Source organism: Amblyomma americanum, chromosome 4 (assembly GCF_052857255.1).
Source record: "Amblyomma americanum isolate KBUSLIRL-KWMA chromosome 4, ASM5285725v1, whole genome shotgun sequence".
In the NCBI taxonomy this organism is placed as follows: domain Eukaryota; kingdom Metazoa; phylum Arthropoda; class Arachnida; order Ixodida; family Ixodidae; genus Amblyomma; species Amblyomma americanum.
Window position 1 is genome coordinate 155,577,596 of NC_135500.1, and position 18,860 is coordinate 155,596,455.

Below are 18,860 nucleotides of genomic sequence, written 5' to 3' on the forward strand. Positions count from 1 at the left end.
GCGGATTCCATATCTCACTGAAAAAGGCCACAAGAAAAAAAAACGTGAAGAGCAGGCGCTCAAACAAAATCGCAGCGGGATGTGCGGAATTGATCAGCGTTAGCTGCATCTCCAAGTGGAGGCACGCAGATGTTTCTAGTCAGGGCACGTTTGCAGCCCAAAGTGACCGGCTTTCTGGAGTGCGCTCTCTATAGCCATTTTTGTGTGTCGAGGGGGAACAAAAAGGTCATGTCAGCGGTGTCCAGTTGTGTGGCGTCTCGGCACTTCACCGAACAGTAGCGCGACACATCGAAAGGAGCCAACTGACAAGCTAACAGATAAGATGGGTACCCTTCGATCTGCCTCGACCCCTTAATCCCGCTATACTTTGTGGCACGGGCAGGGGCACTTTATTTCTCATTCTTCTTTTGTCCCACAGTAATTTTTGTCTCGACCCCTGCCGCGTCGCTATCACTGGATGGCGTTTTGATGCAGTTTTCCCGAGCTTCGCCACCGGCTTCGTGTTGTATACCACTTTCGCTCACGACTGTACTACATAGCCGCTCAGCCACCGCTGCAGGCGCCACATGTCGTCAAAGCGAGAAACCAACACGGCGAGCTATAATGTGGTTTGTCGAAAATCTGACATTTCGTTCCCTGGGGCAGTCAGATGTCTTTGTGGCACTCTCCGGAGTAGCAGCGTTGTAGATCGCCAATTCAATGCTGGCCTCATGGTGTACAAAATAGCGCGCGGCTGTTAAATAGGAAGTAAGGAACCATACCTTTTTCACACGTTGGCATCCTGCCCCCACGTGAAGGCGCTGGCGAATCCAGCTTGGGGGCCTTGTGCCCAACGGCGACCATGGGAGAAGTCGTAGATAGTGTGGCCGAGCAAATCAATGAGCGCGCGCTGTATTCCTAGACACCAAGCACAGGCCGCGAGTTGAATGGAAACGCGACCGGCCACTCTGCGAGCAAACAGAGCCAAGGATCAGATCGATACGTCGCGCACATTGTACTCCGGAGGCTGCACCCAATCAATCTCCGCGCTCATGTGCCGGGTTCGGTGCGTGAATGCTTGAGGCGGATAGGACAAGCGTGGTAGGGCGACCAGCCGGCTGCTTCACTCAACATTTCACCCTTGCTGCGAAGCACCGGACTGTTCGCGGACGGACTGAGTGGCTTCTGTTACTGGACACGACTGGCTGCCGCCGCTGCCGCACTCAAGGCGTTCTCGAAGAACACACACGAGATCCAACACATCGCGTGGTAGGACGAGTAGTCTCGCTCACCTGAGCTTCCGTGCCGGGCCATTCGCAGTCATTTTCTGCAGAGGAGCGTCCAGTCAGCAGCAGTGCGACCTTTCCCTGAGTTGTCAGCAGCCCGAGGAAACCGCCCGACGCCCAGAACGATAGGCAACGCGGGGGAAGGGTGCGCGGCACCCTCCTCGCCACAAATTTCACCTCAGCAGTTGGCAGAGTGAACTGCTCCGTACTAACGTACAGCCACGGCTCGTCACCAAGCTGTGTCACGGTGCTGTCCAAAGTGGGCAAGGTGCTCAGCCCGGCTTACCAAGCGTTTACGTTGAATCGAGCGGCGCGTTATCTTATCTAGCAGCGGGTCAGAAAGTTGGCCAGCGGGGAGAGTGAACGGCGAACGAAGAACACGGGTATGCCTGTATTGAATACTGCGGGCCTCTTCTGCCGGAGCAGGCCTTGCTTCCAAGCCTATACTCAGCACGCAACCATGACGACAGCTAGCGCCCGTGCACACAAAGCCTCGTTCCTTATCGGGTTCCCCGTGCAAGGTATGTAGCTAGATCGCCGCTGTGGCTCAGTGGTTAGCGTCCTCAGCTGCCGAGCCTGAAGACGCAGGTTCAGTCCTGGCTACGGCTGCCTCGTTTCGATGGAGACGGAACGCAAAAGGCGCTGGCGTGCTGTGCGATGTCAGTGCACGTTAAAGAACCACATGTGGTCGCAGTTACTCCGGAGACCTCCACTAAGGCCCCTCTTTCTCTATTTCTTCTTTCACTTCCTCCTTTACCTCTTCTCTCGGGGCGCAGTCGACGTGTTATCGAGAAGTGAGTCAAGTACTGAGCTCTTTTCTTCTCAAAAGACGCCTCTATGCTGTGCGATGCGGCCGGCCATCCAAAATGCCCAATGGCATAAAAAAAAAGCGTTTACCCAGTTTAAATGCTCTGCAAAACTCTTTTGCAGGAACTTCTTGTGGGTGAACCAGAACCTCGCAAGTGTTTTTTGTTGTTGTTGTTTTAATGCGTAAGCACTACTACCCTCACTTTGGCAAAATCTGTCCGTCTCTCGTGTAATGCCGCCGCCCTCCAGGAGGCCTCCGTCCACTACCTACCCGCCACCAAACAACCCGCCTCATCCTCCAGAACGTTCACCCCACAACAACCATCCACTCCACACTCCAGAAGACCCTGCCCACCAGCGTCAGTTTACTGCCAGGCCCGGATGCCTCCACCCACACTCTAAACAGAAAGGAGTTATAAGAGAGTAAGCTGTCCTCTAACACACCCTTTTTTAAAAGGGTGTGCGCTACAGGAGAGCTTACTCCCTTTTTTACTCCCACATGGGCGTATTCGTGTTCACAGTGCACGGGAAGCCCACGCAGAACAGGAGCGAAAAAAATGGCCAGGCTTAGCTTGGTTAAGCCAAGAATGCGTTGCATATTGCGCGGTCTTTTTTTTTTTTTTTTGAGGGCGAGGTATTGCTTGGCGGCACTCGATTTTCTCGGCAATACTTGGTTATACTTGGATTTACTCGGCGAAGGAGCGCAGCTCTTTTATACATATGTCGTGACGTCAATCATAGCTCAACGCCCCTAGCGGGAGGAGCGGGAGTCAGGTGGTGGCTGCGGCCGCGCGCGACCGCGCCAGTTGGGGCCCAGCTTTTCCTCCGGCTCTCGTGACGTCACGTCACGTGGTTGCGCTAAAGGTCAATGGTGGCTGCCCGGCCGCGCCCAAGGGCTGAACTGAGTGATTGCAATATGCAACGCATAAAAACGAAGGCGAAATACAATTCAAAGACGCAACCGGAAGGCGACCATTGTAGGAGCGAAAAGAATAACCAAAACTGCTAACGCAGTCTGGTCGCATCACTTCGTATGCTCACCTGCGCAATTTTTTTTTCCGTCAGTTAGCGGCCGCCGTTTAAGCGGGGGGCGTCTTCGTGTCGCTCCTCTATATCCGCTGGAAATAAAGTTTCACAACCAACCAACCAACCGTCAGTTTATTTTTGGGCTGAAATATGGGCGCGAAGAGGAAGCGCAGCGAAGGTGCACTCTAAACAGGAGTAAAAAGGGAGTGTGGTGCGCTAGATGAAAGCTTACCCACTTTTTACTCTCATATAGGCGTATTCGCGTTTAGAGTATGGCTTGCAGTCTAATTAAACACATGTAGTGAGTTGCGGATTTTTTAGACCTCACTGTCTCTATTCCAGCGCGCGCGTATCGTATATCTCAAGTATTTTTTGTTTACATTTATTTCTCCCGCGTTCGGATATTCCTCGTTTACAGTGTAGCGCAGCGGAGGTTTTAGGTGAAGTCCCAGTGAACCCTGTGATAGGCGATTCTTTGAATTATCTTTCCATGAAAATGTTGTTTGCAAGGTGCGAATTGTTCGGAGGACTCGCATATATCGCCGCATAAAACGAACGTCTGGCAGAGCGTCGCCTTTAGAACATGCCCACAGCAGTTTTGTCCAGGGCAGTGTGATTCATATACATTCCCTGCAACCGGACGCATCATCTGTCTTTGCCCTTTCAACTTTAATGCGCAACTAAAAAAATGTGCTGTTAAATGCGAATCCAAGTCTTCCTTTCTATATTGCTCGAACCTGTAATGCCCTTCATTCCTGATTCGCCATCTCGATCCTTTTTCTGTTGGCGCTAAGCAAAATCGTCTTTTTTGCGTATCGTATATATGCGGGAAGCAATATCTTTCAGGCGCTCAATTTACAGCGAGAGCAGTGGGGGCTATACTGCCGGAGCGCTATCGGGCTCTAAGCCCGGGAAACGACTCGCTAACCAATAACCGAGCAGCACAAAGGAAAGAACGCGGCGAGTTCTTGCGGCGCACGTTTCTTGAAGTCGCCGGCACTTTGGCCGTGATGGCACGCGGACCATTAGGTGGCGCTTACTGCGGATGGTTATCCGCTCAGTTTTGAAATCCAGACAAACTGCGCACATACCCCGATTACGGAACATTAAGCAAGGCGGAACCAAGACGCCAAGGGAGAGCTGTAAACGGGATCCCACTGTCACGGCTATGTTTTCAAGGTTCACCGAAGCCTGCAGGCTCGGCATCTGGAGGCGCGCGCCACTAACGACCGCCGCGGCCGTTTTTCTCTCGCTCAGCCCGAGTTCTCCCTCCATGCCCGCCGAGTATAAAATATTCAGGGCGGCCCGCTTTAGGCCCGAGCCAATTAGGCAGCTCGCATCCGGCGAGCCTATATAGGTGAGAACAACCGTGCAGATCCGGGGCCCACGCTCGCAGCCTCAGGCGCATCGCGTTTGTCAGGGACGGGTACTTTGTAGACAACGCGCACGTATATAGTATACAACTGCTCTTCACCGTTTCATTTAATTCGCTCGCTTCCTGCTCGCTGTTATGTGCCAGGTACTTAACAAAAACTTTTTTTAGAGGCAATTTCATTGTGGAAGTCTACATCTCCTACTTTGAAGAATATGGCTACGCATCTCGCCGTGATGGCTCAGTGTAAGTTGAGGCGCTCGGCTGCTGAGTCCGACGACGCGGGTTTCGATGGCGGCGAAACGCAAAAGGCGCCCTTGAGCTGTGCAATGTCAGCGCGCGTTAAATGACTCCAGGTAGTTGGAATTAATCCGAGCCCTTCGCTACGACGTTCCTTACAGCCCACGTGTCGCTATTGGTCAGCAAAATCTATATAGCATACAGTATCATACGCGTCCTGCGTTCCTAGTTGCGTCCACCGGTATGCCACTGAATATTGCTACCGAGCGGCTGCTGTTGCTCGCTATTATTGCGGCACACTTGTTCAAGCGCACCAGTCCGGGAAACGCAGCGCCTTGTTTACCTCCTGCTATCGCATTGCTGTTTTGTCATTGATGAAGCTGAAATGTTTCTCCAGCGAATTCGAGATGATTCAAGGAGTTGAATGTATGAAGCTTCTATGTGAAACGTGACTAGTAGTTTTGCGCTAACGTTTAAAATGGCGGCGTAAATGCCGATTAAAACAACTACGATGTTCTTCTCTCTTCCTTTCTTCTTTCACTCCCTCCTTTATTTCTTCCCTTACGGCGCGGTTCAGGTGTCGAAAGATATATGAGACAGATACTGCGCCATTTCCTTTCCCCAAAAAACCAATTATTATTATTATGTTCAGGCTTCTCCTCCTGCGTCAGAGAAGTGCGGAGAAACTCGTAGTGACGTAACTGTGGCTGAAATTTCTCGCCGTCTTCACCCACATGCTGCCATATGCGTCGTCCGGCGCCGCCAAACAACGCTTCGTGGATTTCACCTCCGATGGTGTTGGTTTTCTTCCTTGAAGTAATCGTTTATTCGCTGCAAACGTAACGCTTCCATACATGACGTCGTCATTGCAGCTTCAGACCAGAGCTGTGTGCTGTGGAGCTGTGTGCTGCGATGCCTACGCGGGTTCATTCAGTGGCTACGTCGCCATTTCAAATGCTAGCACTAAAAGACTTCGCATCGTTGCAATTTTCACACATTCGACTCCCTTAAGCTCGTCCAATTCTAAAGTTTGTTCATTAACCCATTATAAGTCGAGTTTGTTGGAACACAGTGCTCTCTCTGTAGCCTTGCGATCGCACCAACCTACTGGAAGGCGGCGGAAACACCATCGCAGGCTTTTAAGCAGACAAGCGTAGGAATGTGAGGGGCTCTTTAGGATGCAGGTATACGAAATAAGCCAGCAAACATCGAGATAGAAGGAAAGAGAGGAGGTTGAGAGGGAGAAGATACCGCTGCATTGGGGGAAAGGCAAGGAAACTACAGTTGTATAAAGGAGAAATGAGAAAAAAAAAGAGCAAAGCATAGAAAAGAAGTGAAGGTTTTGCTTACGGCAAAATTGCAGCCCATCGCGCAGGAAAGGCGCCTTCAACAAGCAGAAGAGTGCCTGGAAGGCAGGATCAATAGAAAGACGCATGTAAAAACGATTGTCTTTCAGCACTAAATGCAGAGCAGGCACAGAGGAAGTGTTCAATCATCTCGTCCCACCTGCAGCTAGAGAAATTAGGACTATTAATCATGCCGATGAGGAAGGGGTACAGTCGAATCTCGTTAAAACAAAATGGAAGCGGTCTCGCCATTTATTAGTAATAGCCTCTGCTTCGTTGCAACCATAGGGAACCTTTTCCTAACCTTTCGCATGTCATCGGGCTTCCCAGCACCGTGCAGACCGTGGACAAGACAGCTACCGTTTATTTTGTCCCCGACGTGTCGAGGACGCCTTAAACACTTGCACCGAGCGCCCCCCACGCGGTCGAATGTAAATAGACCAACCGAACATGTCAGCCTCGTGAACGAGCGCGCGTTATTTTCCAGGACGCCTATAGGGACGAGCTTCGGAGATATAATGTCCTAGAGGACAATTAAGACACCAAATAAGGGCATTTAGCCCCGTTTTCTCGGCGCTCGGAGGCAATTCCGTCGCGAGTGCCCGTTTTGCTTTTCTTCCCCGCATGACACAAGAGCCCGCTGGCAATAAGACTTCACCTCATGACAGTTGTGTCTAGTGGAGATTGAGTACGAAAGACCTAAGGCTACCGAGAAAGTAAATTTCATAATTTGAATGAGGCTCCCTCAACTGCTTCGAAGGCAAACGATCTCAGCCTTTTTTTCTTGTTATTTCACAGCGCGGGCGACGGTGTTCGTGACTTAATATTTTTTTGCCGGTGATCGCCAGCGTTCTTTCTTCATATTTTTTTTGTAATTGTTTACCCCCTTCAATCTTCAGCTGTAAACGCTGTTCTTGGAGCTGCGTCAGGGACATTCGCTACCGGACACTTCTTCATATTCGATGCAGCCGCTTTGATCATACCTGCACTCTGGTCGACGCAAATCGTCTTGAACTTTTTTCTTCACCGCTGTCACTAACCTTGACGCGCCGATACTATCAGGCGCACGAGACATACTGCCAAAGAATCAAACCACGTGACCGCACTACGAAAACCAAAGCTAAACTGCACACGGCGCCTGAGGCGAACAGCACGCTCGCAGCATGTCATGCATGGCGAGGAGGTTGGAGATCGGGGGACTGCAGTGACCTTGGCAACTCTTTTACGGACCGTGCGTACTGCATTGTGTTACATTGTTATGCGCTCCACGCACTCTGTTTTCGGCGAAGGTGGGCGGAATTTTGTTGCGTCGAAGTCACGCTGTGTGCGAGCCTCCTTGTTGCCGGAAAAGATTTTCGCATGTTTTGAGCGCTGCTAGACAAAGCCAGTTATGCGCTGTAACTTCAGTGTGCCGCATCGAATGACCACGAAACTGCTGCGCACCGTTACAAAGTGGTACACACAGTGCGAAATGGTCACTGAAGTTCGCTTGGATTTCGTTATAACCAGTCGAAGGAAAATTTTGCTCCTTAAGATCGAGCTATCAGTCACATGGTCTTCTTAGGGAGCTTCCAAAGGGAATAGCAATCTCTTTGTTATGTTCATTATTTCGTTATAAACCCTTTCGTTGCAGCTAGGTCTGACCGCACGCAACGCCAAGCCGCAGTCGACACAGCAGAGTTGCTGCACGTCATGTTAAGCAGGGTGAAACTCGAAGCTGCAGGTCAGGGTCCAGGGACTGTAGATTGCAGTTCGCAAAGTGTACCGTACTCCATGAGGCAAGCGCGATCTCCCGCTCAAGTGTTCGAAGCTCAACCGCTGAGTCCACTCTCCAAATGAGAGAAAGCATGGCATTCCTTTAACTCCCATTCTCAGAAGATTTAGGAGCACATCGTCCTGGAACCGCTGCGAACATAAAATCGAACATGACGCCCAGCCTGAGGCCGAACATTCCTAAACTTTCCGTCCAAATGGTGGCCGGGTTAATGGCTGCGATTCCTTCTCCGCATTGTTCGGAAGCCGCGCGCCCGGACGACGTGCGCAACGATTGAAGAGTAAGAGAGAGTCTGTTTGCGAAGTGAGGGCTGTGTCGGTGGGTGCCCCATATTGGAGGTAAACAACCAACAGACGTAGCGCGTCTTCAAAAGAAGAGTAATTAGCGCCGCTTAGCAGTCCGGTGCCGTAAACCTATCGTGTGTGTTCGAACGAGTGCTTCGAACAACTCCCGTGTCAACACCCCTGCTGCTCAGCGCGTCGAACAAGCGGAAGAGCACGCTCAACTCTGAAAGCTAACGTCTTCTTGAGGGTGTCATCCTACTAGGTGCTACGTCTTTTCTGCCGCGCATTTCACGCTCGCGCCACTCTCTACGACGAGGCAGGAATTTTTGTGGCGGTGTTGATTAGAGTGTAAAAATAGTTACGTAATAATTTCAGTAGAAGATAATTTTATAGAAACGTCAACCATGTCTTAGGTCCGAACCCGCGACCTTCGGTATGTGGCGTGCAATGCGACGTTAGGTAAGCTGCTTAAAGCGTCACATACGCTTCCGGTTGCGTACCTCAAAGGGGTGAGTGCGAAACGCGTTGACGACTTACCTTATTTTGGATGCATTTTATTTTTGGGAGTTTTCTGTAGCGTTGCGGACAGACGGACAATAATTAGGGGAACACGCGACAGCGTTAATGGCTCCCTTCAATGATTTATCTTCACAAACACTCGGTTTTTTGTTCACATTCAGGCATTTACCACAATTGTTACAATACAGTTTCCACCTTCTTGTCCTTGAACTCTTCCACGCTGCTGTTGATGTGCATAATATTACACGGGACTACTAGTGGGTCAGACTAGAGTACCCCGCTGCGTCTCGAGGTACACAAGCATCAGTTGCACGCACGAATTTCGCCCTAGCTGCGCTTCGAGACGGGTACGCGACCTATACCACCTATAGCTTCAGCAACACCCGTCTGTCCCCATCCTACAAACACTCGACGACACGACACCTTACATGGCTGCCGGCGTCACCTCTTCAGCGCACAGCGTCAGCTTCGCCACAAGCGACGCCGACTTGTTGGCTATCAGCAAGCATCCTTCTGCGCCCCGCTAGCACCGCGGAGTCAAGCTAGCGGGCTATCGGCGGTCGTGAATGCGCAGCTTCAGCTCCGTCACGCCGCTCATCCACAGATTTTGAGCGCGCATACTCGCTCGACCAACCACCTCCTTCGGCTATACCGTCCACTGTCTGCGTATGTACAACCGCTTTAAGTGCTGCCCGTGGCAGGCAGCTATGGCTGCAGTGGCGGCACCACGCGTGTCTGCGGGAGCCGTGCTCGAGCAGTGCCGGCTCATGCAGGTCGGCGGCGGCGGCGGCACGCGTGGCGCTGGCCTCTGGCGACCAGCGGAGCGTGCTGCTGGAGCGGCTGGAGCCCGAGGCGGAGTACCTGGTGCGCGTGTTTGCCTCGCCGGGCGCCGCCACGCGGGCCAACCACACGGACGCGCCCGTCGGCCTGGTGCGCTTCGTGGCGCCAGGAAGCGCCACCGCCGGTGAGTGCGTCTCTCCACGGCCGCTTATGTAGAGACGGCAGCACAGGGCCTGTGTATGATTCAACTCAAGTGGAAGGGACGGTCTCCGGAAAGGGATGTGATGAGCTGAACGCACGACCGGCTACATTTTAGAATGCAGGATTGAAGGCACAGTCGAGGGAAGAAAAGAGAATGCAATCACTTGTTTATTACTAGCTTAAGGCTGTAGTAAACTGAGGCTGGCCTTCGCCATGGGGAGGCCTCTGTCGACGTGCATCAGATGCAAGTTTGCTTCTGCTGATAAATAGCCTCGGTTATACATGGATGCGACAGAAGTCGACTCCAGTCAACTCTCTGAGGGAAAGAGCAGGTTTTGAGAAGGAAAAGGCGTGACTCGTCCTCTACTTTCTTCCTCGACGTTTTTGCACTTTCTCTCAAAAAGTGGATTGGAGTCGACTTCTGTCGCATCTATGTAAACGCGGCTAATGTCCGTCTCGGCAGAGAGTGCAGTCGCGAGCGGCTGGTACTGATCTCCAAATAATAAATGTCCCGTACCAGGCGAAAGGAGCGAATACACAAGACGACTCAAGAGGCTGCGCTAAGGACTGAAATTCTAAAAAGTCTAAAAGCAGAATGCATGCAAAAACTATAAGAGAAATTAGGCAATGAGTGCGTTACGCCGCCTAATCCAGGCGAAAGCTGAGCTGCATGTGACCGCCGCATGGCTGTGCGGCTTCGCGTGATATGTGCGACCTCCACCTCGGCTAGAATCAAGGCCACACAGCTTCGCCCTCTTCAGCTAGCCCCCATCGTGCTTTCCCTCATCTGCTCCCTAAATGCCGGAAGACCCGAGCGCGCCTGCGCTCCTACCTTCCACTTCCACCTCCTACCTTCCAATTCCACACGCTCTCCCTCGTAAATCCACTCCCGGCATTTTTAGAATGCGTGGAGTGGCACGGAAGAAGCTGCTTACTGTACCCGCTCTCGTGATTCCAGCGCCGTCGCGAAAGGCCCCCATAAGGTGAAATAAACTGACGCTTCTTTCGCTGAGACACTTCGCATGTAAACGAAGGATCAGAACGGCTCGCGTGAAAAGTCAGGCAGGGTGCATGGTTTCCTTGACCGCCACGCTCTGAGCCAAAACTTCTTCACTGGCCATGATGAAAACACCGTTCACACGTCGGTATGCGGCCAACACACATGTCTCACCCTGGAAAGCCCTTTTAATCAAAGTTATGCCATGCAGTGATTTCCTATATACAGCTTCTTGTTTTTCTGAAGGCTCCCCCTTAATTCGGAATGATTTTCTTTTTTTTTTTCCCAGGACGGGGAAATTGAACAAACAGATCATTCATGCCTGGATTGTGATGTAAGAAACCACAACTTCCACACGTTATACAGCGTCTTCCACGTCCGTGTAACGCGAACGGAGTTAAACAGCTATTTTTTTTAATAAGATTTATTGCTAGTAGTCTGCACTGCCGCGTAGTTTGAGACATTTTATGTAGTTCTTTTTCTCTGGCTTTGTCTCTTCATAAATACGGCTTTACTCTTTGTGTAAAGTAATTGCAATTTTGTCATAAGTGTTCGAGTCATAAACGTTGCTAGGCGTATACGCTCAACATTAATGACACAATTTTTTTAATGACTACCGCTTTTCTCTTACCATTTACACCTACCTCCCACAGAAGCTTAATCCCACCCTAATTTTGATTCCTGGAGAACTGCTAATGACAGGAATACGTCACGCAAGTACCGCGTAGCTCGTGAACCAACGCCTACTCCGCTTTTCTTCCCGAAATGTTCGGGCGTTTGCTGTTAGATGTCGGCGCCGGAGAGCTCCAGGAGTGTGTGTCCATGGCGGCATTTTGAACGGCGACAAACTATTTCTTCAGTTTTCTTGTTTCCTACTGCTTTTCGCCTTTAGATAAACCCGCCTTCCATCATGATTTCAGTGTTTAATTCAGCCTCGTGTATCTCTTGCTGCATCGCCTTGCCCTTTCGGCCGGTACAAAAAACCATGAACGCAGCTGCAAATACTCGCGTGCACTCGGCAGCTTTCTTACGAACGTGTGCCTCGCCCCCTTTGGGCTGTGTTGAGCACAAGCACTGCCCAGGTGACCTTGGCGAGGCCTATCCCGCTCATGTGCCGACTGATGACGGCCCAGCAGGCAATGGCAGCAGCGGCGGCGCGGCGGCGGCGGGTGGCCGCGGAGTGCCCGCGGTGGCGACTGCGACGCGGCCCGTGGTGCGCGACGAAGAGATCGTGATCGTGGTGCTGGTGCTCAGCGTGTGGCTGGCCGTCATCCTGCTGTTCTTCAACAAGTGGGGCAAGATCCGCATGTTGGAGCCGTACCAGCCACAGTACCAGGAACAGGATCCCCCCTCGCCGCCCGTGCTGCAGGTACGCATGCGTGCGCTGCTGTTAATGAGGCCCCGATATCCGGTCGGCACCTCGGAGGCTGGGCGGCTTTTAGAACCGGGGCTCGAGACAGCCCAAGGATGTGAAGTCGCAGTGAAGCTAGAGCACAGGTTGCCTGCCCTTGGTATTGACGTTTCAGCCGGTAGCTTGTCGCTGTCTTAGGGAATGTTCGCTTGGGAGCGTAGTTGAGTAATCAAATAGTTCCTGAAAGCTCTAAACATTATTTGATCAGATTTCGAAAACGACGGTCATATCCGAAAGCAGAACGTGCTGCGAGTGCGCTTATGAGTGTCAGCGAGTCGCCCCACCTTTCTCAACCACGTCACTCAATGGCTGTTTGCTGCCGACTGAGCAGACGAAAACGATAGGGAGGATGCATGTGAACGCAACGGGTTGCCTGCATGCTAGCAGACGGGCGAATGGCATGCAACCCCTCTCCAGGAGCTCGGCGCGGCGGCTGTGCGCAGGTGAAGAGCGTCGTGCTGGAGCGTGAGCTGCGCCGCCTGTCGTCCAACGCCAACGGCGGCGGGGCGGCCGCGCTGCAGCGGCTGCAGCGGCTGCGCCACAACTCGGTGTTCGTGGGCAGCCAGATCCTAGTGCCCCTCTCCAGGCGCGTCAAGAGCGCCGAGGACATCAAATCCATGGTGCTGCAGATCGAGCACCAGGCCAGCACCCAGTCCACGGCGCTATGAACGAGGGGCCGCCGACCACCAGCTCACCGAGTGGTTCGCCTTCCACAGGACGCTGTTTACCGTGGGCTTGCGTGGCGAGCTTTGCCCAAACTGCTGTGATCGGCTGAGAAAAGTGACGCGTTACGTGCACTGCAGCACACGCGGGTCATTGAAGCCACGCAGCACTGTGTTGTTGTTGTTGTTGCTACTTCTTCGGACTCGGCGCCGCTTGACTGGCGAGGAACCGAAAAAGGAGTAGCCACGTGACTGCTACGCACCCTCCACGAAACACGATACGTTGTCGCCATGGCGCTTCTGAGTGGCGGCATGAAGAATCCTTGGGCCAACTGTCGTCGGCTGCAGCGGCAGCAAATTGCCACTGGGAGGAGGTCCTCGAGGATCCACATAATCGACAACCTTCCCCAGGGTTCTGCGTGGCGTCGTTGGCCGACCTTTGAACTCCCCGGGACGCTAAGGCTAAGGCGTGAGGGGCAACATAGCGCGTTAGTGCGCCGTCTGCTGGCGAAGCTGACGTTGCCGGGAACCAAGTTTCCTCTTTCGTTCGTGCTTTGCTCCTTTTGTCGCTGGACTGGGAAAGTAGGAGCCTCGACCGCGACGCCAAACGACGTGGTGCTGCGGGAGCGCTTCAGGGGCTGCCCGAACGTCCGCACAGAATATTAAGCATGCACGCGGCTCGAGGAAGCTTCCGCGATGGCCTCTGAAGGAAAGAAATTGCTCTCACAATGCACGAAACGCGCTAGCGTGCCAGTGCTCTCAAAGTTAGGGACAATCGGGGAGACGAAACACGCAATTGTAGCAGCACTTAATTACAGAGAAGAGCGTTTGGGGCTTTTATAGGAATATCTGCGACATACTGCGGGTCGGACGTGCCGGCAGGCAGTTGTCCCGAAGCGGGCAGAGCGCAGTGGTTGCGTTTACAGTTGCGGAGTATCTGTCGCGATCTGTCAGTTTCGACCACCACGTCGTTTCTGGGTGGTGAAATGACCACTGACCACAATCACCATCACCGCCACCATCATATATTATTGTCGATATTTGAACACTCCTGTTTCATATCACCCTCGTTCAAGAATATGAAGGTTCTCTGTGAAACGCGACGCAGAGCTGCTTTCCAAATTTACCAAGCGTAGGAGAGCTATTCAAAACAACTCGCAAACATCAGAAGAAAGGACTGCAAAAAAGCGTATTCACGATTTTTTTTTTCAGCTGAACGTAAATATCTCAAACCAAAACGTTTTAGCATCATACTAAAAGCATTCTTGCCCATTTTTTTTTTTAGAACAATGTTTAAAAGGCAACTTCGGGCAGCTATAAACGTAGAGGCACCGCCCGTTAGGTAACTCTGGGGTTACAGTAATGCATGCGAGCCTGTCATCGCAAAGGAGAAATTCGGGTTCACCTCTTTCGAAGAAATTGGTCATAGCAAAAAATGGGGAGCGTTTCCTGAACGAAGCAGAGACTGGTTTCCTGCTCCTTCGCAAATACAAGCCTGTATATATTCTGCTCAATGTTTAAATTATTCGGCAGTGCGCACTGCCCAAGCAGAGCCTGTCGGCCTGTCAACGCGCCGGCTTGCGAGAGACACCGTTTCCAGCCTGTGCCCTATCCGGGGCAAGACTGCCACGTCCCTCGCTGGCAATACCATCGGCAGTCGGCGTATACAGCTAATTCCGGCGGCGTTCTTTCGTGGTCGCATATTAGAGAGCTTTAGCATAGTGATGCCGTCTTACCGTCACCGCGGCCTTCAGCCGGCAATGCGCATGCGTAGACGGCGCCTGCGGGCCAGGTGCAGGCACCTGGTGCCAGCTAGGAGCCGCGGTGACGGTAGGGCAGTATACGCTGGCTAAAACTATCTGTTACCAGCCAAGGAGTCCACGATAGAGCAGTTGTCGAGCGACTGCCTGCCAAACACGCAAATGGGCGGCCGCTTTGCTCACAGCGAGCCGCACAAAGGGACTTCGGGATGAAATGGGTCCCGTCGACATGTCGCGAGATGACGCGAGTAGTTACTTCTAGGGTGTCTCGATGTCGGCGCCTGAGCTGGCCCACCGAGGCACCCTAGTTGCTCCGTTCGTTTAACGGCCTGCCTCGCGTTATTTAGTATTAAGGACTCTGGTATTACTGTGACTCGCTGAATGCATTTCTCCGTCTCGTCAAACGATCAAATTTATTCTCTTCGCTAACATGGCGCTTTCGCAGTGGAGGTGTTCCCGGTTACTTGAGCGTCGCCGAAGCGCTTCCGTAACGCACGTGCATGGGGCGGATTCTTGCCGGAGCCTCACAACGAACGCGTCTGTGTAAAAAAAAAAAATGCGGGCGCAGAGAAGCCAAGAGCCGAACTTGGAATGCCTCGCGGCGCAAGCATGTACGTAAACCGAATCCGCATCTTTCCACTGGCGCAATGGTATCCCCCTCGCCGATTCTGTGTCGTGGCCCGCAATACACCGTCAATTTCGGTATACAGTCGGCTGTCTATACATGTTTAAAAGTTGAAATTTGAAGCTTTGAGGCATGGACGGCTACAGTGTGCGGACAGTACGCCTCAAATTGCGGTGCTTGTTTTCTCTTTTCTCGCTCACAGCTGTACACTAACAATCTCCAACAGAGCTTCGTGGCGCAGGGCACGTAAGAAACGGATGCGAAACACACCAGCGCAGAGGGACAACTTGAGCAATAATGAGAAGGCCTGGTATCGTCGTACTATGACCCCGCAACTGCACCACCTCTACGCAATCAACTTTTTTTTCGTTACACGAAGGAGTGGGGCTGCTGCTGCGTCTTTTCTTCTTGTCGACATTTAGCATAGGGTAAACTGTCTGCCATCACCGCGGCAGCCGCAGATGACGCCTGCGGCCATGGTAGGCGGTAGCTGTGCACGCTGTGCTAAAGCTCTCGGTAACGGCGCTCGAATCAGGGGTTCTCGCTGGGGCACACAGGCGACTGACCCCGCTTCTCCCCGCGTGGCCGAGGGCACCTCGAATGAATCTCGCTCGCAGCCCCTGCTTCTCTTAGGAACATATTTCTGCTGCTTATTCGGGCAGCTTGACCCTTCCGCACAGCATTGCCAAGCGTCTGTGAATGCCATGGACCGCATCAGTTCACCCATTTCTTCTTTTTTTTATTTTCCTGCGTTGATTATAGTCGCACGAACTCGCAGCAAACGTGCGGTGGTGAAGAACAGGGACTAACAAACACCCTACCAACCTCGCGCTTCGTCAAGTTGTATATTTCCGCTCAGTGTTGTAAGTGTCCCGGCAGTACAGACTATCCTCTAATCGAGCAAGCGCGTGTGTTTACTTCGCAATGCTCTTTTCAAAAAGCTCACACGAAAAAGACCAGTCGGACACCCTCCATATTTCCTTAAGTTGGCTTCACCGCGCTGCGCGTCACCTCAATCATGGTGTCACTGGCTGCCTGTAAAACGAGGATAAAACGCTAAACTTGTGTGCCGCTGCTTCACAGCTGCACGTGGTGATGCTTCAGGAACTGCGCCGACATACTCGGGTTCACGAAACGCGTGAAATATGTATTCTGTTTAAAGAAAATTGCTGCTCCCCGATTAGACGAGCATGCGGCATTGAAGTGAGGCTGCAGGATTAGCATGCTGTGAAAAGGTTTTTCCTTCTCACAAATTGCACATTCCAAAAAAAGCAGTGAGCGCTAGCACACTGCCCTCGACCGTCGCTCCCAGTTGCCCAGGTAGCACCGGAACATTACAATAATGTTACTTTTCTTGTTTTGACCAAGCGTTATTTCAGTATTATTTATATCTTTTTTTCTTAAATTTTGTGTAATGTTACAAATAAACGCTAGAATAAATTTTACGCAGCATTATTTAAACATTTAACATAAATGTAACACTCTCTAAAATGGTAAAACAGCCCTGCAAAAGCGTGCAGCCTGCCAGTTGTGGAGTTAAGCTTATATGTTGAAGCTCGTTATAACGAACTTGAAGGGGCCCAGTGATTACTCCTTTATAGTCGCAGCTTCGTTATAGCCCGCGTTGACCGACTTTCCAAGGGGAATCGTCATTCCTTCGTTATATCAATTATTTCATTATAAACTGTTTCGTTATAAGGAGGTTCGACTCTATACCCGTTACTGAGGGGTGTCCCCTTGGTGACAGTGGCGAATGGGTAATAAGGAAAGCTTTCTAACAATATAATGAGGCAGTGCATGCAATCTATGGCAGGCGCAATCTAAGAGTTTATTTACAAAGTGCTGCTGGTTGAAAAACATCTTTACTATAAGAGCAGCTGGGTAAAGTTCTGGGACCCGGTGCTTGAAATATATTTGTAATGTTGTTTCATGGTTATGATTCAATCATTATATTAACGTTTAGAATATTAAACAATACTAAGTAATGCTTATAATACAACATATAATCCTATTTGTAGCCGCCACGGTGGCTGAGTGGTTACGGCGCTCGGCTGCTGGCCCGAAAGACGCGGGTTCAATCCCGGCGCCGCGGCGGTCGAATTTCGATGGAGGCGAAATTCTAGAGGCCCGTGTACTGTGCGATGTCAGTGCACGGTAAAGAACCCCAGGTGGTCGAAATTTCCGGAGCCCTTCACTACGGCGTCCCTCATAGCCTGAGTCGCCCTGGGACGTAAAACCCCCATAAACCAAACCAATGTTATTTGTTAACTTTGAACATTTTAATGACATTTAAAACCAGCATTACAATAATGTGTACTTTAAATATTAAAGTAATGTTCTCGGTATAATATATAACGTTATTTGCTAATTTTTAACACTAGTGTAACGTTCCAATGCAATACTTAACTTATCGGCAACTTACATAAGATTTTTATAGCAGTTTTCTAATGTTCGGTGCTACCTGGGTTGCGACAAGATTAAAGCAGTGAGGCGCGAGGAGCATTCGGTCAGTCCTTTTGAGATTTCGCCCAGGCAGAGCGCACTCTGCGTAACGTATTTGCATGTGAACCTGCTCTTAGGCACAGGGGGAATCTTAAATTCGCAGTGCTGCACGTTTCCTTTTTTTTTCTTGAACAGGTATTTCGACAGAAAAGGTATAGCGCAGCTCCGTTCAGAGAAGCGTTACAAAACACCCGCCATCCGCACTCAGTGTTGCCTGCGCGCGGTGCTCTCGCCCCCGCACAGTTTCCCTTTCTCTCAATCTAAGGCACGCATTTTCCGCACACCTTTATCCTCGCCGTGTGCCTGTGCTCTGCGTGGACCAAGTATACTGACGCCTATGCACGAACCTAAGGAGCCAAGGCGGAAATGATCCTTTTACAAGGTCGTTCCTGCGCCGTGCCAACGGGTCAGACACGCCCCCGCACTCGCCTCGATTCGCGTGTCCGAAGAAAGTGGCTCATGCCTCGCGCTCTGTACATGCGATAGCAACGACTACATGACAGGCTCGATTTCCTTCCTTCTGTTTTTTTTTTTCTCGGCGCATTTCCCATTCGCATTTCGCTGGAATGGCGGGTCTCTTAATGTCTTTCCGTTCACAAACGCAAACATGCCCGTGTCGAACGTCTCCTTGCGAAGACTTCGCGATATTGGGTCTCGTTCATGAAAGGGAGCTAATCACGACGCATTCCCCCTCCCCTACTCAAGACCGCTGGATGCCACAGATGCAGCGAGGTTTCTGTTACACTGGTGCTACTTTGCTAGTCGCTCTCTTAATTCCCATATTTACTGTCAGCTACTGAGACCAATTGCGCTGCTTGTCAATGAGGAGACACGTAGGTCACGGCGGCGTTCACGACGAGTCTGTCCGAAAGATGATTTTATTTTCCTTTTGGGTTCGTGCGTTTGGAATCGACGTCGCATGGTGTCCTTCGTATACTGCAAGCCATCAGGGTTGCACCAGAGTGCGCACTCTAAAAAGGAAGGAGTAAGAAAGGGAGTAAGCGGTCCTCTCGCGCACTCCCTTTTATAAAAGGGAGGGCGCGAGAGGTCCGCTTACTCCCTTTCTTACATAAAAGGGAGTGCGCGAGAGGTCCGCTTACTCCCTTTCTTACTCCCGCATAGGCGTATTTGTGTTTAGAGTGCACGCACGCCTGGAAAGACACCAAGGGACCTAGCCGCGTGCACTGGCCCCTCTTGCTGCCCAACGAGGTGGCTTGACCGACGCATATCGTGGCGGGGTGACGCGGCGCCTCGGGACCAACGAGTGACGCGTGTTTCGCTTCATGGAG

At 51.6% G+C, this 18,860-nt stretch overlaps 1 protein-coding gene across 2 annotated transcripts in view; it reads left to right on the forward strand.

The window, feature by feature from the left end:
• Positions 1 to 14,989, forward strand: part of LOC144128571 (uncharacterized) — a 157,728-nt gene extending 142,739 nt beyond the window's left edge. The window contains exons 3-5 of one of the 2 annotated variants that reach the window (XM_077662068.1): positions 9,407 to 9,597; positions 11,748 to 11,980; positions 12,466 to 14,989. In XM_077662068.1, coding sequence (XP_077518194.1) covers positions 9,407 to 9,597; positions 11,748 to 11,980; positions 12,466 to 12,690 — 649 coding nt within the window. In that variant the 3' untranslated portion in view covers positions 12,691 to 14,989. Of the gene's footprint in view, positions 1 to 9,406; positions 9,598 to 11,693; positions 11,981 to 12,465 lie in introns of both variants that reach the window. The other variant, XM_077662067.1, reaches the window with a different exon arrangement.
• Positions 14,990 to 18,860: the final 3,871 nt, after the last annotated feature.